General features: G+C 36.0%; 1 protein-coding gene across 9 annotated transcripts in view; it reads right to left on the minus strand.

Annotated features, from left to right (window-relative positions):
• RGS6 (regulator of G protein signaling 6) overlaps window positions 1-24434 on the minus strand; it is a 684015-nt gene that overhangs the window by 54285 nt on the left and 605296 nt on the right. For all 9 annotated transcript variants that reach the window (XM_074235808.1, XM_074235802.1, XM_074235801.1 and 6 more), the window contains one exon: window positions 11780-11966. In XM_074235808.1, the coding sequence (XP_074091909.1) occupies window positions 11780-11966 (187 nt within the window). The remainder of the gene's footprint in view (window positions 1-11779; window positions 11967-24434) is intronic.

Raw genomic sequence — 24434 nt, forward strand, 5'->3', positions numbered from 1 at the left:
TTGCTTTCACACAGGCTTCAATCTTGAGTAAAAAACAAAAACAAAAACAATGAACAACTCTCCTTCCTTTTGTGGTGTGTATACTAGAGAGGGCTACAATTTCGACCTCCAATGTCAATTTACTCATTTTAATTGAATAACTTTGATGTTCAATGCTCTGTGTAGTTGAGGAGTTAAGTAAGATGTAGGTGTTTCCAAACTCAAGTAATAGAGGAGAATGGGATAGGTTAGAGTCACAAGGTTGCAATTTTGTCAGTTGTTCTGAGTGTCTGAGACATGTCAGTAGAACTGGTTTGGAATTCTTAGCAATGAATGAGATGTCAAAGAGTATTAGTTTTTTTTTTTTGAGCAATGAATGAGAATTAAGATGGTACTGGATGGACATTGAAAGAAATGGTGAGTTCATTTGTTGACTCCACAATTGTATTCTTAGGCTGGATTAAGAAAGGTACAACTTTTAGGAATAAAGAGGTAATAGGTAGGCTGCACTCTACTCTGGTCAGGCACTTTTTGGAAAATTGTGGTCAGTTGTGGGTGCCACATTCTAGGATAAACTAGAGACTAACCAAGATGGCAAAGGACTCTGAGTTTATGTTACATGACGATTAATTGAAGGAACTTGGAATGATTAATCTGGATAAGAGAAGATTTGGGGATCATAGGACCTTAGATTTAACATTGGAAGAGAAGAGCCCTTGAGTTTAATACCTTCAAAGTCCTTGAGTTTAAATATAAGGAAACAGAAACAAAGGAAAGTTAAGTGACTTGGTCAGGGTAAGCTGACTTGAGGTGGGATTTGAATCCAGTAAGTTTGGTGCTTTATCTACTACTTTAAAACTTGTAATAAAGATCAAAGATTACAATCATTCTATTGACTATCAGCACCTGGAAGTCTTTAAGCAAAGGCCGAATGATGATTTGTGAGTATGTTGTAGAGTTCTTATTTCAGGTACAGTAGCTCCCATAGTCTTTTCCATCTCTGAAATTCTGTGATTTTTGCTCTTAATATATGAAGTTCTATAGTTTCCCTTTCTATTTGCTTAGCTTTACATTTTAAAATGTTTTACATTTTCAAAGTTTGCTCTTCTTTAAACAAGTGTTGTCCTAGATATATTATTCTTTATTGGTCTTATGTGATGTTATATACAACATGAATAGAATGTTAGGTCAGATGTTAGTGTCAGGTGTATGGACAGTGTTGAGGCCAAACAGATGGTAAAACCTGGTAGTCCTCCATGTCATTGGAAAGAAAAGAATTGGTACTTTCATCTCATGCTGGCAAGGTGTGAGCAATCAGTTCAGATAGGGTCTGAATGGCTTAGTTCCTGATAGAATGATGAGGAAATTAAGATAAAGGATAAAGGGATGCCTGGTGTTGGTTCTGACATTATAAGCTCCATAAAAGTTATGTAATTTTCTATCTTTGTTTCTCTCATGGATTCTAGTACTGTCTTGTACATTTTTGTTATTTAGTTGTTTCATCTGTGTCCAATTCTTTGTGACCTCATTTGGGGTTTTCTTGGCAAAGATATTGAAGTAGTAGTTTACCATTTTCTTCTCTAATCTCATTTTACAGATGAGGAAACTGAGAAAACAGGGTTAAGTGACTTACCCAGGGTCACACGGCTAGTGTCTGAGTTTAGATTTGAACTCAGGATGATGAATCTTCCTGATTCCAAGTTCAGCACTCTATCCACTATACCACTTAGCTACTCACCTTCAACCTTGTCTTTCAATCTCCTATTTTTTGAATCCAGCCAAACCACTCTACTTACTTCTCCCCCAATACCTTACATTTTCCCATCTTTTACACCTTTATTCCTATGATTCCTTCTCCCCTTTCAATAACTGACTCTTCCACCACTATCTGCCCTCCCTAATAGAGACATTTCTTGCTATTGCTTTTCAACAATCAACTCTAAACACTCTCTTCCAAAAAGTTTTCCTGACTATAGCAATAGGAAGTTAAATTTTCCTTTTCTGAACATCTGCAGCATTCATTGTCAAACATTTATTAATGAACCTCCCAAACACTCCCTAGTACCTGAAATAAATGAAAATATAATTGGGAACTATTTAGCAAAATAAATATTTGATTTTTAACACCACCAGTCCACACCATTCATTTGGCATTTTTTTGGTTTTTATGGTTGTTAGCTTTTCTTATATTTATGCCTCTTCGAGAGCAAGTGGAGAAGGACAATGTGAGCAAAGGCAAGGAGGTGGGAGAGCTTGGGGGGGAAGGAAATAGATCAGTTTGACTAGAATAATTCTTTAATTAGGAAAGTTAGGAAAGAGATGTATGAGCCATTTCATATGCAGTTTTATATCTTCAAGTGATGGAAACTTAGGCTTCAGTATATAAATGGCTCTGTCATCTCATTAACAGGTGTAGTTATTTCCTCAGGTGATACAGATTACAACCCACCAAAAGTAGCCCATCCTATGCCACTCTTATCCATGTCCTAAAGTTCGCTGGTGAGTATTCATCGAATGTGCAGAAGGTCTTCCATTTATTCTCTTGACATTGTGAGAAGATCAATAGAATGAGATCATTGGTAATCTTTCATTCTCACTGAAAGAACAAACCATTCATTTTGAGCATGCATTTCTTGTATTAAATCTTTTACCCAGTTTTTCCTATGTAATTTTCCTATGTAATTCCTTATATGTAATATGTTGCTGTAGATTTACCTCACCCAATGACCCTTCATTGCATTGGAGTGCTCTTCTACTCCAATTCTTTGCAATTAGTTAGTCAATCAATAACAATTTTTAAAAAAATCTACTATGGACCAGGTACTCTGTCAAGTCCTGAGGTTAGAAGGGTACAAGACAGTCTTTGCCCTCAAAGAATTTACAGTCCAGTGGAGGAGACAACATGCAAACAAATAAGTACAATCAAGTTATACACATAAACAATAAATGGAAAATAAGAAAGGGTACTAGAAGTAAGAGGGGTCAGGACTTCCTATAAAATCATATTTTTATTAGGATTTGAAAGAAGCCAGGGAAGCCAGGAGACAAGAGATGAGTAGGTAGACCATTTCAAGCATCAGGGATAGGTGTGAACATCCCCAGAGTAAAGAGACAGGATGTCTGGATAAAGGAATAGCAAGGATTCCAGTGTCAATGGATTGAAGAGATTATAAGAAGATTGGAAAGGTGGAGGAGGGCTTTGGACTTTGGGCCCAAGGGATTTGAATATTAAATAGAGGATTTTAGATTTGATCCTGGAGGTGAAAGGACTCACTAGAGCACTGGTGTCCAACCTTTTAGTTTTTCTGGGCTGCATCTTCCAACAAAAATTTGTCAAGGGTCACATATACAATTTAATATTTAAGGTCACAACATAATCCATATTATCAATGAATATAATAATAAAATGTAATAATGCTAGATGAATGGTCTTTGAGGGTTGCAGATGGTTGGGCACACCTATACTATGAGTTGGGCACATCTGTACTCAAGTTTATTCAATAGGGGGATAACATTATCAGTTGTGATTTAGGAAGATCACTTTGACAGTTGAATAGAGGATGGTGATGAAGACTTATACCAGAATCCTGGCAGATTTGTATTCTACATCACCTGAAGAGTACTGGGTCTTTCCTATAAATATACTATTGGTAGAACTGTGAATTGGTCCATTTGGAGAGCTGTTTGAGATTATTCTATAAAAAGTGAACAAAATGTCCAATCCTTTGATCCAGAGACTCCAGCACTTGACCTATATTCCTGAAGAGGTAAAAGTTAAAAAGAAAGGTTCTATATATATCAAAATATCCATGGTAGCACTTTTTTTTTTTGGTGGTAGTAGAGAATTGGGAGAAAACTACCCATTGATTTAGGAATGTTGACAAAAAATGTGACACATGTACATAGATAAGAAATAAAAAATATGATAATTTCTGAGAAGCATGAAAAGATATATATACATACACACACATATATATATATATAAATATATTATTGTAGAATGAAGAAAGCAGAATCAGGAAAGGTATGTATATGTTTATAAGTAGTATATACATATGCATATGCACATATGTTTGGTAAATAAACATATGCACATGTTCCTATATGTACACATATATACCCATGTATACATATACACACACTCACACACATATATATATATATATTTATATATGTAATATCTATAACAACATAAATAGAAATGACAAAAAAGACTCAAATTTTATGTAACAATGATAATAACCAAGCTTAGTCTTGGAGAAAATTGTAATTCCATCATCTCAGGGATGAAAATGTGTGGCTGTAGATGTTACATATAATCTTAGATAGGATTAATGTGGGTGGCACAATGGATAGAACCCTGGACCTGTATTCAGGAAGAATGGAGTTCAAATCCAGCCTCAGATATCCACTTGCTGTGTGATTTGAGGCAAGTCCTGTAAACTCTGTTTGCCTCAATTTAAGAGTAAGATGATAACAGCATTATCTCTCAGGGCTGTTATAAAGATCAAATGATATGATCAAAAGATATGATAATTGTAAAGTATTTAGTAGAGTGCTTGGTGCATTACCAATGCTATATAAATATTAGCTATTATTAATGTTTTGGTCAATTTGGAAGAGTGCCTTTTTTGTCTCTTTTAATCTTCATTGTAAGAGCTGGCTTGCTGGATAATTGAGGAAAAGAATGTAACACAAAAAACAAAAGACATCAATAAAAGTAAGATTATATTCAAACTTCTTTTTCAAAACTGGGCCTTTGTTTCAGGGAGAAGTTTGGGGCCTTTAAAAGAATTTTACAGTTTCCCAAAGGTAATCTAGGCAACTCTCCTACTATTCAATTCTGGATCTGACTCATTTGTTCAATGGATTGAATCTTATACATAGGAGCTGAAACATATTTATTGATTAATTCCTATCCAAGGGCCTTCTTCTGAAGACATCTACCCAGTAGCATATTTTGGATATGTTTCTTTTTGAACAGAAGGGTATTCCTGGAAAATATCTAGGCTATTATTTTCTTCTTTATTAATTTTGTTTCATTTTTTTTTGCATTTGCTATTTTCTTACTAAAAACACTTTCAGGACTATCCTTCAGACAACTCCATAAAGTACAGTGTTAAGGTATAACCATCCCCATTAAATGGAAGATCAGAAGTGGAACTCACTTGTCCACATGATGGACCTGATCTTGAGGTGGCTGATTCCTAGAAGAGATCAGACTCTAAAGTCCCTGGTAACAAGCATAGGGCCCATGAAAAAGAAATATCATGCCTGAGAGCAAAGAAATCAAGTCCACAGTCCATAGAACCTTGGAGGAGATTGGATCCTGCCCCCACCTTTCAGAGTTAAACTTGACCAGCAGCATAAAAGAAGAGAATTCTGGTTCCATAACAATGTGAAGCCTTATGAAAGACAACACAGTCAATTAACTTGGCTATAAAAATGGATCAAAAGCAATATGCAGAGGGAATCTTTCCTAAATGGAGCTATAATACTAATGAATTCTTTTTGCAGACAACTGACTTCCAAATACTTATGTATGCTGTGGCAGTTAGTCCCTTACATGCTTGTCCTGGGTTGGAGTTGTCCTAATAGCTTCTTGCCCACTAGCCTTTAACTAGGATGACACATTGAAGCAGTCAGCCCCCAGAGAGACTTGGTGTCCACTCTTTTGACATGGCAAGGGGAAGAAGCAGTAGTGACCCTGACCTTTGCTGACCAGTTGTTTGCTGTTCTTTTATACTTAGCATCTAGTGACCTAAATATTTAGCTAGTTAGCTAGAAAGCCAGAAGAGCAATTGTTAATCACTGTGGATATAAGTAAGCAAATACATCCATTATCCACTAAACTTAGATTCCAGTAGTGTAAGACTTTACATAAAAGGCAAATGGTGGAAGAGAAAAACCTATGATAGCATGGCTGGAAATATCCAAGGAACACTGTGAAGATCTCCAAAAAAAAAGCTGGCTCATCAAAGACCAGGGAGGATTTATACATAATAAAACCAGAGACATATTATCTCACTTGATCCTTACAACAATTCTATGAAGTAGGCATCCATTCCCATTGGCTGAGGTGACATTTGAACACAGACCTTCCTGAATTCAAAGTCAATGTTCCAATCCATTATACTACCTAGTCATTGTATTAATAGCCACTTAATAAATACCCAAGAACCCAAGCCACTTAATATCCAATGTGGTTCAATGGATGTCTTTTTGACTTCAAATCTGACCTGAAACACTTATCAATTGTGTGACCCTGGGTAAGTTATTTAACTGTTTTTTGACCTGCAAAATGAACTGGAGCAGGAAATGGCATTTTTGCCAAGAAAACCCCAAACAGAGTCATGAAGAACTAGACACAACTGAAAAAATGACTGAACAAAATATCTTTTTTTTTGTATTTTTATTTATTTTGCTAACTATTTCCAAATTACCTTTTAACCTAGTTTGGGCCATACTCTGATGTGTTCAGATTGCATGTTTGATACTTTTGTAGAAAATCATTATATATTTCCCAGTAACAATGGCAATATAATCTGACTATCATTTCCTAAGTAAGAGGCAATTTAAAAAGTTCTGGTCACGAGTGAGATGGCTGGAAACAATGAAGTTCAGTCTAAGGTCTGGCTACTTTTAGGAAATAGAGGTTTGAACAGGATCCAATCTGCTGCTAAAGAAAATTGAATAAATTCAGTAACTTCCAGATGAGAGTAGGGTAGGATTTCTCGTGACTTGTCCAGGGTCACTCAGCTAGTAAGTGTCTGAGGCCATTTTTTTGAACTCAGGTCTTCCTGAGTTCAGGTTTAGGGTTCTATTTACTGTGCCACTTAACTGCCTTATATGACCTTAATTCTTGACTTTATGTCAACCTCAGTCCCAATTTAATAATTATGTTATTGATTTAATAAAAAGAGAGATAGATATTCTATATTTCAATATAAATCATTGCTTGAAATTTTGACACATTAGGATCAAAAGATCTCTGGTCTGATAATGGAAACTTCCCTTTAGGATGACACCAATCCATTTATCAAACCAGTTGCTGTCTTATTTAACCATTTCCAAATGTAGCTAGTTAACAATATTATTCAACCCTTAAGTCTCCATTTTGTCCATGTGGTATCATGAGGGACTATTTCAAATTCTTTTCAGAAAGCCTTTAACAATTCATCTTTAGAACAGGAGTCTAAACAAAAGCAAAATATATTAATTTAAGATTGTTTTCTTTTTTCTATAAGATATTAACCAAAGTTTGGTTTATCAGTATGTGTATATATTTGTATCCATTAGCTTTCTGTTTAGGGAAAAAACCAGTTATTTAACATTTGATAGCACTAGAAATGGCAAATGGCATCAGTGTTATGTACGAACAGACTTTTTTTAAAAGATGGAGCAGTTGGTTACCTTTGGAGCTCTGGCCTCTGTTAAATATGAACACTGAGACAAAGGGTCTTGGAAGGACATCAAGAAAGAAAGCAACCAGCTCTGCATGTAGATAGTCACTTCATCATAGGCCAAACCTATACTGATATTTAAGTACACTAAACCCTGAGTGATGAGCTAGTGCAGACACAGAAAGAAGAGAACTGACTTCAGGAAGAGACACAAGTCTTTCATTACTTTTTCTTACCTTCAATCCCTACAGAAGAATGAACAAGATCAAGAATAAGAACAAGAATCTTTTGCTCAGGGACACCATAAGTGACTGGTTCTTGTTGCTCAGTTGTTTCAGTAATTTTTGACTCTTCCTGATCCCATTTTGGAGTTTTCTGTGCAAAGATACTGGGATGGTTTGTCATTTTTAAAGATGAGGATGAAGTGACTTGCCCAAGGTCACACAAGATATTAAGTGTTCTGGATTTGAACTCATAAAGATGAATATTGGGGAGGCTAGGTGGCACAGTGGATAGAGGACTGGCCCTGGAGTCAGAAGGACCTGAGTTCAAATCTGACCTCAGATACTTAATAATTGCCTAATTGTGTGATAACTAGGCAAGTCATGTTACCCCATTGCCTTGCAAAAAAAAAACAAACCCCAAAACAAAAAATAAAAACAAACAGAAAGTTGTTCTGCATTAAGGTAGAGCTAGAAGAAAAGATTTTCAGTTCTGGAGTCAGGAGGACCTGACACTTACTAATTATCTAGCTGTGTGGCCTTGGGCAAGCCACTTAACCCCACTGCCTTGCAAAAACTGAAAAAAAAAATGAGCTCCTCTCACATTCTGAGGATATTCATCCAACAATTATAAAATGAGGGTAGTCAATCTGGAAATACTCATTACTCCTTTTTGTCTTAAAGAAGTTTAGTTTATCCCATTCTCACAATAGGTTGAGTTCTAAGTATGACCCTTGGAGAAGAGTTTGCTTTTTTCTGTTTTTTCACAGAATCAAGCTCCATAATTTCTCCTGATAACTGCTGACAGTATTTAAAAGCATTTTTCTAGATTACAGTTTAGAGTAATCTAAAATATGGATTCAAATTTCATTAAACACTGAAAAAAGTGGGATTCAACTAAAGAGAATGTATATGATTGCTTACAGAACTTATTAACTAACTTAGTTACATGTGGAAGATAGTTACATGTAGAAGATAGAAGGAGGGATGAATTGAAATGGGAAGAGAGACCTGAGGTAAGAAGACTAACAGGAAGTTTATTTCAATAGTACAGGAATGAGGCATTGAGGGTCTGAACTAGGGTGATGGTCCTGTGAATGAAGAAAAGGAGACATTGACCAGAGATGTTGTTAAGGTAAAGATTACAAAAAAATGACTATGTTTGTGAGCAGTAAAATATGAGTGAGGTATCAAGGATGGCACCAAAGTTGTGAGCCTCGAAAAGAATTGGAAATTGAAGGGGATACACATAAATCGAGAGCAGCTGAAAAATTTGTGGTGGAGGGGTGACTAGGTGGTGCAGTGGATAAAGCACTGGCCCTGGAGTCAGGAGTACCTGGGTTCAAATCCAGTCTCAGACACTTAATAATTACCTAGCTGTGTGGCCTTGGGCAAGCCACTTAACCCCATTTGCCTTGCAAAAAAAAGTTGTGATGGAATACTATAATTATATGAGGAATGATAAGCAGGAATGTTCTCAGAAAAACCTGAAAAGCCTATCATAAATTGATGCAAAGTGAAATGAGTAGAACCAGGAGAACACTATACACAGTAACAGCAATATTGTACAATAATAAACTATGACTGACTTATCTATTCTCAGCAATACAATGATCTAAGTCAATTCTGATAGATTTATGATAAAAAATGCTATCCATTTTCAGAGAATGAACTAATGGTATCTGAATACAGATTGATGCATACTTTTTAAACTTTCATTATTTTTCTTGTTGTTTTCTTTTGGTCATAACTACAACATGATTAACATTGAATTATGTTTTAAATGACTATATCAAATGGCTTTCTCAATGAGGGAGTTGGGGAGGGAGGGAAAGAAGTTGGAACTCAAAGTTTTTTAAAAAATATTAAAAATTGTTTTTTTCATGTAATTGGGAAAAATAAACTACAAAATAAATAATTTTTGAAAAGTTGCAAGCCTAGGTGACTGGGAGGATTGTATTGTCCTCTATAGAACAGGGAAGTTTGGAAGTGTGGAGATTCTTGAGAGAAAATAATGAATAATATGTTGTAATTTGAGTTATCTATGAGACATACAGTTTGAGATATTCATAAAGCAGCAGGTGATGTAAGACTAGAGCTCAAGAAAGTAGATGGTTGGTTCTAGTCCTTCATTATCAAAGAAGACCAAAATGATATCACTATGTTTGAGACAAGGCCTGCAATTTTGGTGCCATCCTTGATACCTCACTCATACTTTACTGCTCACAAACATTGTCAATTTTTTGTAATCTTTACCTTAACAACATCTCTTGTCAATGTCTCCTTTCCTTCATACTTTACCATAGGTTGGGTGAGGTACTCCAGAATAGATGGCCTAGATTCAAATATTGCATTTGAACTTGCAACCTTTTGGACCCTAAGCAAATCACTCAACTTCTTTAAGTTTCACCCAATCCTTGAAATTTGTATAATTATAATATATTTGTTGAATAATCTCACTCTTATCATTTGGGAAAAAAATACACAAAATAGATTTTAGGAAAGGAGGTCAAGATTGATTATATGAAACAAGTGGACAAGAAGCAACAGAATGAAAACCAGCCTAGCAAGGGCATTTATCCATGACAAGGGAAGAACAAAAGATGCTGGGATTTCTTAAGTCAGTCCAGTGCGACTAGGCCAGGGAAAATTCTCCTAAACCTGATCTTGGTGCAAACTGCTAACATCCAATCAAAATCTTTCTTGGTCCTTCATAATCTCAATCCTTCCCTTCCAAAATTATCTCCAATTTACCTTGTTAGACATATATTGTTTGTATGAGGTTGTTTGCATGTTGTCTTCTTCCATTAGACTAGGAGCTCCTTGAAGGCAGGGACAGTGCCTTTACTTTTATTTGTATTCTCAGCATTTAGTACAGTGACACTAAATGCTGTTACCTTGACTTTACTAAAGAACCTAGCACTCCTCCTATTAAGGATCTTTTCCCTTAAAGCAAGATGGAAGACTGGAATGGCCAGTTCAGAAAACCCAATTGAAAATTCAGTACGAGGGATTCATTAATGACTAGGAACCTTAAAATGATCACTGACTTCCTACAAACTGTTAGTTCTACCTTTCTCCTCCAAACAAAAAATATTTTAAAAAGCATTTGGCATCCACAAGACTATATTTCGGTGGTAGGGGAAATCAGAGTCTCCAGAGTACCTTGGTCCCCTGTGTTTGGTGAGAATGAACCTAAATGGAGAGATGAAGTTTAGAAGGAGAAAAGTAATTGTTTAAGTTATGTAGCTTAATGGAAATTACTAGGCAAAGCATGTGTTTACCAAGCAGTCATTTACATCATTGTACCTAGTGCTCATCCCTGGAAAACAATTGGAAAATATTCACTCAAAAATACATTGGAGGGGTGGGTAGGTGGCGTAGTGGAGGGGCGGCTAGGTGGTGTAGTGGATAAAGCACCGGCCTTGGAGTCAGGAGTACCTGGGTTCAAATCCGGTCTCAGACACTTAATAATTGCCTAGCTGTGTGGCCTTGGGCAAGCCACTTAACCCCATTTGCCTTGCAAAAAAAAAACCTAAAAAAAATACATTGGAAAACAAAATATACTTATTTCTTGATTCCGGCACTGTCTTAACAAAGAAGATTTCATAAGTGCTTTGAGATCCCTGAGTTCCCAGTGTAACTGATCATGGCAATGAATGTCTATTATTACCATTTAATAATTTTACAATTTAGCAAAACTGCAAACTAATAAAATAATGAAATGTATAACAGTTACATGCTGATTTTGAATTGTGAGACTAGGGCGCGATTGTCAATGATATAGTGAAAAACTGGCCTATAAGCTTCATCATTTGATAGAGTTTGGCATTTCACCTATAATTTATTCAGTTACAGAGTTGCCTTGGGACTGAGAGGTTAAATGATTTACCCAGGGTCACATAGCTAATATGTTTCAGAACTGTGACCTGAACCCAAATCTTCCTTACTCCAACAGCCATGTCAAGCTATATTTTTTTTTTTTTTAGTTCAAATGATATACTTGGGAAAATACAAATGCCAGAATGCCATTCTGTGTCCTGGCCATAGCCTTGCAAAAAGTGAAATCTGAACTAACAATTACCCAAAGTACTTTGGTCCCTTGTTAAAGAGTTAGACTGGGGAGGGAGGTAAATGAACACCTGGCATCTGAATTAGTCAGGTAAATGAGCAAACCTGTGCATCCTCATATGTGTATCGTCCTGGGTCTTTGACATTTTGACTTGTTTTCTCATAGCTATGAGAATCCAGATTGATTGCACTTTGGGCACCAGGAGCCAGAAACTCTTGCCAAATTTCTTCCACCCGAGTCGCCACATCCTGTAAAGGTTGTTTTTTGAGATCTTGGACAGCCAACCAAAACCTTGAATTAAGAGCATAAAGACACCATTAATTCCATGAGGCAGACACATGAATTCATAATCCTTGCTTTTCCATGAAGTCAGGTTCGAGGGCTAACAGCTGCTAGCATTAATTCTCAATGCAGTCCTTTCTGGGTCACCTGCTCTACTATTATCTTGTCAAACCCATTTGCAATGGAATCAATGACATTAAAAAAGATTGCATTTGCTGTTTGGAAGATTTGAGCATAAATATTCAAAATCTGATCCATTACAATGTTTATCTTACAGAAGGGAAACAACTTCCTCGACATGTTTTAATTTGTGTTAAATATATGATTCAAGGGTTTCAGGATAAATCCTATGCAATCACTACAAGATGGTAAAGGAAAACAATTGTGAAATGCTATGATCAATGCAATGGCCAATTAGAACTCCAGAAGACTGATAATGCTTCCCATCTCTTCCAAGACAGGTGATAGCCTGGGTTATAGAATGAAACAAATACATTTTCAGACACAGCCAATATATCAATTTATTTTTATGAATGTATTTTATTATAACTGAGGAGTGCTATTTTTTTGGTGATAAGGAGAAATGAGAGGGGGGAATGAGACAGTATTAAGCATGATACCAAAAAAAAGGAAGAAAAGAAAGAAATGGACATTGAGGAATCATTAGAAAATAAACATAAGAGAGTAAAAGAAAATTTATAAGGAGACATAAACAAGTAGGGCAGTGTCAGAAGTATCATGTAAAATTTAAAGCATATCTTTCCCCTTTCCCTAAACAATAACAAAGCCAAGAGAATCTATGAGGTATGGAGAGTCACAGCTTCCTACACAATACCCCCTTTTTATTCTTTAGAGAAATGTTCATGCTCATTGTTGCTTAAGTTCAGAATCCCAAAGGGCAAATTTTTGCTAAAATTTTAAAAGTATAAAAAGAAAGATTTGTATGAACTGATGCAAATTGAATAAGCAGAACCAGGAGGACAAGCTACAGAATGACTATAGCAATATAAATGAAAACCACTAAAAGCTGAACTCCAATGAAATACATTTCACTCTTCTCAGTAAAGAAGTGTGGTCCACAATGCTGCTAATACTGTCAGATGGTTTTGCTTAGGATGCTTGGATTTTTAAAATTGTTTTTCTTTGTTACAAGGGAGGTGGCGTGAGTGAGTGTGTGTGTGTGTGTGTGTGTGTGTGTGTGTGTGTGTGTGTGTGTGATTATATGGAGAAAATGATAACAGTGCAAAAAAAGTCTTCAATAAAACTTTAAAATAAATCAATGAAGAGGAATAAGGAGGATCATAGAGAATTTTAGAGCTGAAGGATCCTAAGAATCCATTCCTTTGCTTCACAGGGTCCTGCTATTAGGGAAGGCAGAGGAAGCAGAGCTGTGTCTCACCTCAAATTACACAATCCCTCACAACCTGGGTTGAACACATCCAATAAACATGTGCTAGTTTCCTCTATTAAACTCATATTGTGCATATCCTGACTGATCCTGTTCATGCCTCCCCAGTCATGGACCCCACTGCATGTTACTGTTTTGCAGATAAAGAAAATAAATTAGAAATGGAATGGATTGAGAAAGCTTCTTTTGAGAGGAAAATGAAGCAAACAGGTATAGCAAGTGTCTTAGCCATGGCAGTGCCTGCTACACAGGAATCAATGTTGAAGGTGCCTGTGGGGAGCCAGGAGCAGTAGGAAAGGAGAAAGAAACACTCTGATTAAGTACTCTGTGGGAGAGGCAAAGAAAAAATCTTCCTCCCATCTTCCTCTTTCTCTCCTATTATCCCTACAAAACCAATACAGTTGATAAGAGAACTGGACATCTGCAACCAAAGCTGAACTCCTGAGAGCGGTATCCTGTCCCCAGTGATGGCCCCAAAGCAGATACAGTCAGGGAAAAAATGTTTTTGTTGATGAGGTTGGATGAGAATAATAAAAACCACAATTACTCTCATGTATATAGCACTTTTCTTTTTACAAAAGACTGTCGTAGCAGATAGGGTGCAGACAGTAGAATCAGGAAGACCTAAGTTTAAATTCTGCCTCAGATATCTGCTAGTTGTGTGACCTTGGATCACTTAAATTCTCTCTTTGCCTCAGTTTCCTCATATGTATAATGAGATGATAAAAACATATTCCTAAGGCATGTAAAGCATTTGGAAAACCTCCAAGAAGTCTATAAATGTTAGCTATTACTATTAACAAGGATCTCACAAGAATCCTATCACAAGTAGATTAGTATATTATTATCCCTATTTTATAAATGAGAGAATTGATTCAGAGAAGTTAAAATTTCAGTCACACAACCAACTGTAGGCCAGTTTGGAGACTTGAACCCATGACAAAGGGTCTTAGGATTGATATCTGAAAGATATCAGGGATCATCAAGTTTACCCCCTCATTTCATAGATGAGGACACAGAAACCTAGAAATGTAATATGACTAGCCTAAAACTATAAGTAATAAGTAGAAAAACTGGTATTTAAAATCAGATCTTTTAACTCCCTGTCTATTACTTTTTTAATATTTGGGGTAGGTTGAGTACATCTTCTGAACTGTGAATGAGTGGAATGTCATTGGATCACATCAGTTCAAGATTTGAAATGGAGGCTGAAATTGTGATCCTCCCCTAACAACATGGAACAATGTCAATGATGATGATGACAAATGTTATCATCTTAGTCATCATTGTCATTGGCATTCTTTTATCTTCATCATCATTCACATTTATCTAGTACCACAAGGTTTACAAAATGCTAGCATCTTTTGAGATAGATGGACTCTGTACCCAGGATCAGTGACCAATCTGAATGGTAAGAAGGTATATATTCTAATCTTCAACCTCAATGAAACCTACTTATTTTTTTTTAAAGGTTAACCATGTTTTCATTTCAGGTATTTTCGGAGTCATCTGCACATCACTAAGGTGACGCTCTGTGGTCATTTGGGGTTACTACAATCTTCTTTATGAGAAAATAAACTGGCTGAGAAATCAGCGGAGGAAAACTCATATAAACAATCTACAAATTTGAAATCCTCCTCCTTTTCCTCCTCTTCATTCATTTCCTCTACCCCCTTCTCTTTTTACTCTTTCTCTTCCTCCTCTTCCTCCTCCAAGATGGAAAGGGAGAAAAGAGGATCAGAGAACTCAGAGAAAACCTTGGACATGGCCTCACTTTAGACAGTAAAGATATGTTAATGGGAAGAGTAAGTATGTAGTATTTAAATATATTGGTGTAACTTAGATGAAGAGTAGGGAAACACAATTCCATCATTTATGGGTTACATGGTAAATAAAAAAAATTGGAGCAATGGTTCTGATATGAGACTTGGATTCCAATCCCCATTCTGCTATTTGGTCAGGTCACTGAAATTCTTTGGGCCCTGGTTTCTTCATCTATAAAATAATCTGCAGTTTGATCTCAAAAATTCCTTTTCCCACTATATCCTATAATCTGATCTGATTTGCTAAACCATCATTGTGGCCTCTCACTTCCTCATTTATAATTTAGCTAGCTAACTAGCTAACACTAGTTGGTAGAGGCAGCATGGATAGCATGGCTCTCAAAATAACAGCTCTATCTTTGGGATTGATTTTCAGGAAATTCAGTTAGGTGAAGAAGTGGAATGGTGGTACACTGAACAACCTAAGCTGATACCAAAATCATCATATAAACCATAGAGACATCATAGATTTGTAAACATGGTCCATACCTTCAATCAAGTTCCATCTTATCTTGAAGTCCTGGACATTTTTCACTATGAATTGCATCTGATTCCATTGTAGACCTGTAGCTAGTATTCCTTTTCCTGCCTTCTACCACTACCTCTTTTCCTGTCATTGTTCCTATCTATACTTGTTTCTCTGGGAGTGGGGGAGGGAGAGTAACATGCATGCACTAGACCCTCAAAGGACATAAGATGGGAGAATTCTAATTAGACTGTGAAACTGCAGAGTAGTTAGATAACTACTGGGGTTGGTTTCAGCATCTCAGGGCTGTGGTTCCCTTAAACTCAAGAACTGTTCCCTTTTATTACTATCCTCTCAACTTGACTGTAATACCAATGGGGTACAGTTGAAGTTAGAACCCTAGAGATAGAAGAGAAATTGATGATTTCAACCCCCTAACACTTGACAAAACTGAGGTCCATGCCACATCTAGCTCTTTTTTTCATCTCACTATACTGACTCAAATTGATATTTGATAGCGGTGTCACTTTTGGGAATAATTGTGGGGTTTGTGTTTTTATGATACATCATGGGATACATGGAGGGAGGTATGTTAATGATGTTTGGAAATTACCATTCAAGAAATGAGTTAGCAGAGACTTTCGGTTAAGATAGTTATATGAAAGGCTGTAAAGGAAGCTAAGTCTCTCATATAACCTCTAGAAAAGATCAAAACAAGACACCAGATCAAATAGTTTTTTAAGAAATCCAGAGAAATGAAAGAAAGCATTGTTAAGTTAGCTGTAAGTTAGATAGACACTGATTAATAGACATCCAGAAGCCTATAGGCATTAGGAGAGGAATCCTGTCAGGTATATCAACATGAACCCAGGTAAATCACCTAGAACCCTGCCAACATTCTTATTGGGATGCTCCAGGAGGGCCTGAAACCTGCTAGTCCTCTGAGCACAATGGAGAACAATGGCAAGAACTCAAGAAATTTAGTTCAGGAAAAACAGGACCTGAAAACCTCATTTAAAAGTGTAGGGTGGGGATAAAGGTCCCCAATCAGGAACTAATGCTGGAGATATGACTGAATAGAAGTGGATACTATACACAATGAAGTTTTATGAGTCAAGAAGTACCCAAGAGGTAAAGCCAGAAAAGAATAACTTTTCAATAATTAAAAACATAGCCTCAGAGGGAAAAATGATCACTAGTACCACAAAAAAGAAAAGGGTAAAAAAATGAAATAAGAATTCTAGAGGGAAAAAAGTACAGCATACAACATAAACTGAATTGATAATCGGGATAGAGTAAACAGAACTCAAAAAATTCCCTGGGTCAAAAAGAAATATTGGGGAAAATGAATTTTTTTATAATAGAAGAAAAGTAATGTATTTGCAGTAAAAAATAACTAATCTGGAAGAATAGATTGAGGAGAAGAGATTTAAGAATCATAAGACTCTCTGAAAGTATGACTAAATAATAAAACCTATATATCATACCTCAAGAGAGTTTAAATACAAATTTCCAAGAAGCATAAGGACAAGATGAAAATAGAAAGAGTTCACCAGTAAGCTCCTGAAAGATAGCTCAAAATAAAAACAGCCAAAACTCATACCTTTCCTGTTAAATAAAAAAATGCTATAAATAGCCAGAAAGTAAAGAGTTTAAGTACCAAGGAAACACGTTCAAGATCACATAAGACTTGTCGAAATACTTTAAAAGAAGAAAATTCTTGTAATATGACATTCTAAAAGGCAAAAATTAAAGACATAATAAAAGCAGTATAATTTTACAAAGGAAAAATGCATGTTTAATAAAATAAGGACTTCTAGTTATCTCTGATAAACAGATTAGAGCTGAATAGAAAATTCAAAATGCAAACAAAAGTCAAGAAAATCCTAGAAAGGTAATTCAATTTAAGCAAGTGGAAATAGCTAAACAATGATAAAATTATTATATTTTAATAGGGCTTAAAGAGATAAGAGATAAGTGCCCCTTTAGAATCCTACTATCTTTAAGGGTCTTAGAGGGAGGTAAAAAAGTTAAAATACAGGGCTTGGGTATGGTTTTCTTCTGCTTTGATTATCTTAAGAGAATCAAGAAAAGGTAAGGGGAAATTAGATTGGGAAGAACTATTATAACTGAGGTATACAAGAAATATAGGTAAACATAAAAAAGTGGTGGGGGAGGGGGTATCATGTGAACCTCAGTATTATCTGATCCAGAAAGGCTTGCTTATATACAGAGTAACTATAAATAAATCAAATAACTAGGTAAAGACAAAGAGAAGAGAGGTTGGGTACAAGAGGAAGGATAAAGTCAGGGAAGCAAAATAAAAATTTAACTTCAGAGGTGAATAATAAAGGGGTATATCAAAAAGAAAGAAGGGTAAGAAAGATTTATTGGAGTCTGGGTGAGGTAAAAGGAGGAACAGTGGAAAGGAAGTTGAATATACTAATTTAAAAATACTTCTGTTTATCATTGTTCTCTTTCACCACCTTCCTTCTACAGAGAGATATGGGGAGCAATAGGAGGAAATGGGATATGAGTATATGATAGAATAAAATATAAAATCAATAATCATAGCTGTGAACTCACTCATAAAATAAAGGAAGAGAATAGAAGGGATTACAAAACAGACTCTAACAATAACTTGTTTACAAGAAATAGGTTACAAAAATTTCCACAACTATAATGAAGGATTGTAGTAGAATCTGATTTTAAAAAGCAGAGGTATGTATCATAATCTCAGACAAACTAATAGTAAAATTAGACATTGTTAAAAGAAAGAAACTACAGTATGCCTAAAAGCATCTTAGGCAATGAAATAATATCAATATTTAGTACACATGCACTGAACAGTATAGTATTTTACTTAAAGGAAAAAATTAAACAAGCTACAGGGTAAAATAGAAAGCAAAATTCTTATAGGTAGGGACTTCAATATGTTCCCTCTTCTTTTTCGGTTAGATAAGTCATAAGAAAGCAAAGATCTGAGTAGAATTTTTTTGAAGGTAGATTTGGCAGGTCCTAGTAATTATTGAACGTGAATTGTAAGGAATATGGATATAGCTTTGCTGTACATGGTATCTTAACAAAACCCTTGTAAACAAATGCAGAAAAGCAGAAAGATTGAATATATCTTTTCTGACCATGATGCAATAAAATTACCATAAGTAAAGAGCACCTGAGAAGAAAGAATTCAAACTTAAAAGAAGACTAAATACTTTAAGCCTAAAGATTGGTCAGACAATGAATAAATCAAAAAATCCTAGGTGAACTTTCAAAGGAAAATATGCAGAACCAAATGAATTAATAAATAAATTTAAAAAATTTTTAGTAAATAAATATGATCAAGCATTCAAAGACCAATTAATTTCATCAATATAAAAATGTTTGCAAAAGTAGGAAAGGAATGAATCCTAACAAATTCTTTCTATGGATCATATAATGAAATGAATGAAAAATATAGTTTTATGCTTAAACTAGAAAGACAAAAAAGTGAACACTATAGAGCAATATTCCTGATTAAAAATATTAAATATTAGCAAAAAACTATAGGAAAAATATTTAGAAGCCTATATACTACAACTAGATTTATTTATACCAGAAATTTGGAGCTGGCTTAATTTCAGGAAAACTATAAATAAAAGAGACATAGCAATAAAGATCACACAATTTTTTTGAGGGGGGGAGATAATCAAGATTAAATGACTTGCCTAGGGTAATATAGTTAAGTGGCTGAGGCTACATTTGAACTCAGGTCTTCCTGATTGATTTTCTATCCACTGTGCCACTTTATTGCTTTGATGTTTTCAATAGATGCAAAAATAATTTTTAAAACTTATAGTACTTATACTAAAATCACAAAAAAATCATAAGAATAAGTGAATTTTTCTTTAATATCACAAATAATATCTATCTTAAAATCAAGAACCAGGTTTATTTGTAATGGAAGATACTAAATGCCTTTTCATTAAAACCAGGGGTAAAGCAATCCACTCATCCATGAAGATAATTTTGGTACTCTATGCCTTAAAATTTATTAAACTGCATATAATCTTTGATTCAATGATGCCAGTTTTGGTTATATATCCCAAAGAGAAAAAGAAAGAGGAAGATATCCCATATGTACAATAATATCTATAGAAGTATATTCTACTGTAGCAAAAACCTAAGAACTAAAGTAGTGCTGATCAACTGGGGAGAAGTTGAACAAATTATCTGTTATGAATGTAACAGAATATTTTTTTTATCATAAGAAATAGTGAAAAGAACAAAAATCAGAGAATCTTGAGAAGCAATAGAAACTGATATAAAGTGAAAAGAGCAGAACTAGAAGTACATTCATACTGTGACTGCAGAATTGTAAAGAAAAATAATTTTGAAAAACTTAATAATTCTTTAGAACATAGTGACCAACCATGAATACAGAAGACTGATGATGAAGCATACTTTTCACTTTTTGGCAGAGAAATGATGAAATAGAGCTATCAGGATGAGGCAGTTAATTTTTTTCTTTCTTTATTTTTTCCAATTTCATGTAACAATGAGTTCCACATTTTTCTCCCTCTCTCCCTTCTCTGCCCTACCTTTGACAGTAAATAATCTGTTACAGATTCTATATGAACAATTATGTTAAACATATATCCATATCATTCATGTTGTAAAAGAAGAATCAGAAAAGGGAAAAACCCACAAGAGGGTAAAAACAAAAAATATAAAACAAACTTACAAAATTAAAAATAATAAGCTTTGGTCTATTTCAGACTCCATAGCCCTTTCTTTGGATGTGGATGATATTTTCCATCCCAAGTCTTTCAGAATTTTTTTTTGATCATTATACTACTGAGAATAGTAAATCTACCATAATTGATCATCATACAATGTTTCTGTTAATGTGTACAATGTTTTCTTGGTTCTGTAACTTCACTCTGCATCAGTTCATGCAAGTCTTTCTAGATTTTTCTGGTCTGTCTATCACACATTCACAATTTGTTCAGCTATTCCTCAATTGATGGGCATCCTCCCAATTTCCATTTCTTTGCTACTACAAAAGAGCTATTTTAAATAATTTTTGTACATGTGGGCTTTTTCCTCTTTCTTTCCTTCTTTTTTTTTTTTAAGGCAATGAATTTAAGAGACTTGCCCAAAGTCATGCAGATAAGTATCAAGTGTCCTAGGTCACATTTGAACTTAGGTCCTCTTGACTCCTATCTGCCCCATTTTCATCTTTTGCATGATTTTCTGTTGTGGCCAATTTTTGAATGTCTTTTTCTTGGCTATCCCTTTCTTTTTCTGGGGGAAAATTTTTTGTTTGGTGGGGGGGAGTCAGGGTGAAGCAAAGAAATTAAAGTAGCATTGAAACATATTAAAAATTCACAGAATTAGAAGGGATTTTTATAGAAGGGAACATATATAAACAGGACAGCTTTGGAATGAATGTACTAGAATTTTTATATAGTTATAAAAAAACCAAGCTACTGAAATACAGGTTTGTGAAATATAGTATTTGTCAAGTTCAGAATAACTAAAAAAATTCAGATTAAAATTTTGTTAATCAAGAAATGAAAAAAGCTAGTAATATTTTTCTTTAAAGAACCAGAAAAGGTCCTGGAGAACAGGCCTCAAAAAGCACTGACTTGTTTTGAGTCACATAATGCAGATTGTTAGAATCTCTATTGTCCCGCTCCTTATCCTACAATACCTCTAGACACAAAAGACTGTCCTTTAATTAAATTCAACAAATATTTACTACATTCTTACTGTATATAAAATATTCCAATAGAAAGACAAAATGGTCCTGGAGTTTACATTCTACAGGGAGAGATGATAGGTACACAGATTAGTAATATCAAATGTAGGCAAAGCAAAATGTGAGAAATGCAAAAGGAAGAGAATATAAATAGCTAGATGTTCAAGAAAGAGTTCACCCAGGAGATAGGATCTGAACAATAATACTGTAAAGGAAACTAGGGATTATAGGAGATAGAGATGAGAAAGGAGTTCAGATTATCCCAGGCACAGGGGTACAATAATATGCTGTTTTTGAAGAACTGGATTAGGACCCAAGAAATGAAGGTTTTTAAATACTAGGCTAAAGATGTCATATTTTTCCTAGGGGAATTAGGGAGCCACTGGACATTTTTTTGAGGGGGGAGAAGAGCAGCATAGTCAGATTTGGATGGGATGGATTGGAGAAAGAAGAGAGGAAGTATAGAGATCATTCAGGAAGTAATTGCAATTGTTAGCATGAGAGATAATGAGGATCTGAACTAGGATAGCAGTTACACAAATGGAGAGAAGGGAATGAATAAGAGATGTTGGATGTAACATAAGTAAGTTAGACAAGACTTGACAACTAACTGACAATGGGACTGAGGGAGAGGCTAAGGTTAGAAACCTGGGAAGGAAAACCGAGTCAGTGTTGGTAGGTAGGTTAGAGGACTAGCTTCCTTTGGGCCACTGCAGTCAGCATCATTAATGCAGACCTTCTGCCCAAAGCCTGCTGGGGCTGTGTAATTTCTCACACAAATGGGGGACATCTGGATCATTTCCTATCCTCATTACAATCCCAAGAAGGCATTCATCTTGTACAATTTTCTGTCCCTTGTGCCCTGGAAGAACTCGTGGGTCTTCTGGGAAGACCTTTAGAAGAAGTAAAGAACCAGACTGCTCCTGACCTTTGCCTGTCTCCTGTCATTAGAGACTGCGCCCCAATGCTCTCTGTTGTCTGGGAGATTCTGAACAGTATGCTAGATAACCCAAGGGAAATGACGGGCCATTTTAAAAAAATGTAACCATGAATTTTAAAATAATATTTAAAAAAAAAACCAATGAAATTCAAAATGTTGAGAATCTATTGGAACTCAAAGTGATGTTGTAAGGGGGTGAGGGTGGGGGAATTGTACCACGAAAGGAGAACTGGACATGGCTTCATGGGTCCTTTCTGCTGGCATTTCTTTGCTGGGCCCCCGACTGCACACATCATGGGCGCTGTCCTGTCAGCTGCCTGCATTCCCCTGAGATGACCTGCCGCATCTGGGCTATGGTCACATTGACAAAGCTGTCAAAATGGCATCTGGCCATGACTTCAAAGGAGCCTTTGCCTGATTTGAAATTCAGGGCAGGAGTTGTGGTTTTGTTGTGCTATCTCCGTGCCCCACAGTCTTGAGCTGGGACCCTCAGATCCCTGAATCTCCAAACTCTTGGCTCTCTGACAAATATTCCCACTGAAAGGGCAAAAGATGAGTTAGGAAGGCATAGTCCCGGTTTCCTCCATATTCATCTCTTATCAAAGGATTGCAGGTATTGCCGTCTCCCTAGAATGCCAACAGGGAATCAGCGACAAAAAAGCCACGGGCCCAGCACTAAGCCTCTTCTACTTAATGCAGAACGGAACGACTGGTGAGCCACAAAGATGCACTGGTATCATGGACAACCACCTGTCCTTCCTTTCTCAGAGTCATTGCCAATGAACAGCCATCAGCCAGTGTGCTGGCACTTTGTGCAGCTCTAATGAGCTCTTGGATTCAGAATCCAGGACTCCAAACAAATCTTTTGGGGAGAGAGCAGGGAAGGGAGCCTGGAAGGAAGATAGGCTAAGGACAAATACCATTAACAGCGGGGCAGAAATTTAAATATCCTCACAGGCAGGATCAAGTCAAGTTCAGAGCCAACCTTTTATTTCCCCCCAGCCTGGATCATGGCATTTCTAGTCCCTTGCCACAGGAGGTGGCTTTTAAAACTGGTTACAGAATTAGGAGCTCCCCATGGTGCCTGGTAGTTCTGAAAATGCTGCCAGGAAGATCTGCCTCATACTCTTGGCTCACAGTATTTGTCCTAACTAGGTGCTGGAGTTTGTAAAACTGCTTCGGTAAGCTACTGAAATACTCAGCTTAGTTCTCAAGTTAAGCAAACTCTTTCATTTAAAAAAAAAAGAGTTTCCATGCCCTCTGCTGGCCAAACCTGGACACAGGCAGATTGGACTGAGCTTGAAACATGGGTTTGGCTTCATGGTTCCAGAACCTTTCATAGCAATATCAAGGGTGTGATTCTCATCTGTAAAATGGTGATAGTCAAGGCATCTCCTCAGGGCTGCCAATAGAATCAAGTAAAATGAGTTGCATAGAGTGGGTGACCAATCTTAATTTTATTGTTGAGTCATTTCACTTGTGTCTGACTTCTTAATCCCATTTGGGATTTTCTTGGTAAAGATACTAGATGGTTGACCATATCTGTTTCCAATTAGCTTGCTTGCTCAGGGCCACACAGCTAGTAAGTGTCTGAGGCTAGATTTGAACTTAGAATGGTAAGTCTTCCTGATTCCTAGTCTGGTACTCTATCCATTGTACCATCTAGGTTCCCCCTGCCAACTCTAATAATTTATATAAATATCAGCTATGATGATGATGATGTGAATGGATACTTAGTTCCATTAACCAGGTTATGGTTGGTGTTTAGAGGCTCACCACTTTTTTCTCATCTTTTTAACTATTGGTCATTAAGGCTAGAGACAAATTCCATTGGGCAAAGAGTATATACCCTGTGGTTTTGACAGGGCTTCAGGGTTCCCTTTTGCTAGTTTGCTTCTCCTGTGGGTAAACTTGGAGCTTCCCCCATGCTCTCTTTTAATTGCTTCTTCTTTCAGCTGACACTATGTGGAACAGGGGTAATCAATCTGCAGGTTAGAAGAACAACTTCATTCTCTCAGGAGATGGAATAGCTCATAAAAAATGTAAAGGGTTCTCTTTTCTGCCTGTTTGGATGTTTTAACTCATGCTCTGCCATCT

Source organism: Macrotis lagotis, chromosome 4 (assembly GCF_037893015.1).
Source record: "Macrotis lagotis isolate mMagLag1 chromosome 4, bilby.v1.9.chrom.fasta, whole genome shotgun sequence".
In the NCBI taxonomy this organism is placed as follows: domain Eukaryota; kingdom Metazoa; phylum Chordata; class Mammalia; order Peramelemorphia; family Peramelidae; genus Macrotis; species Macrotis lagotis.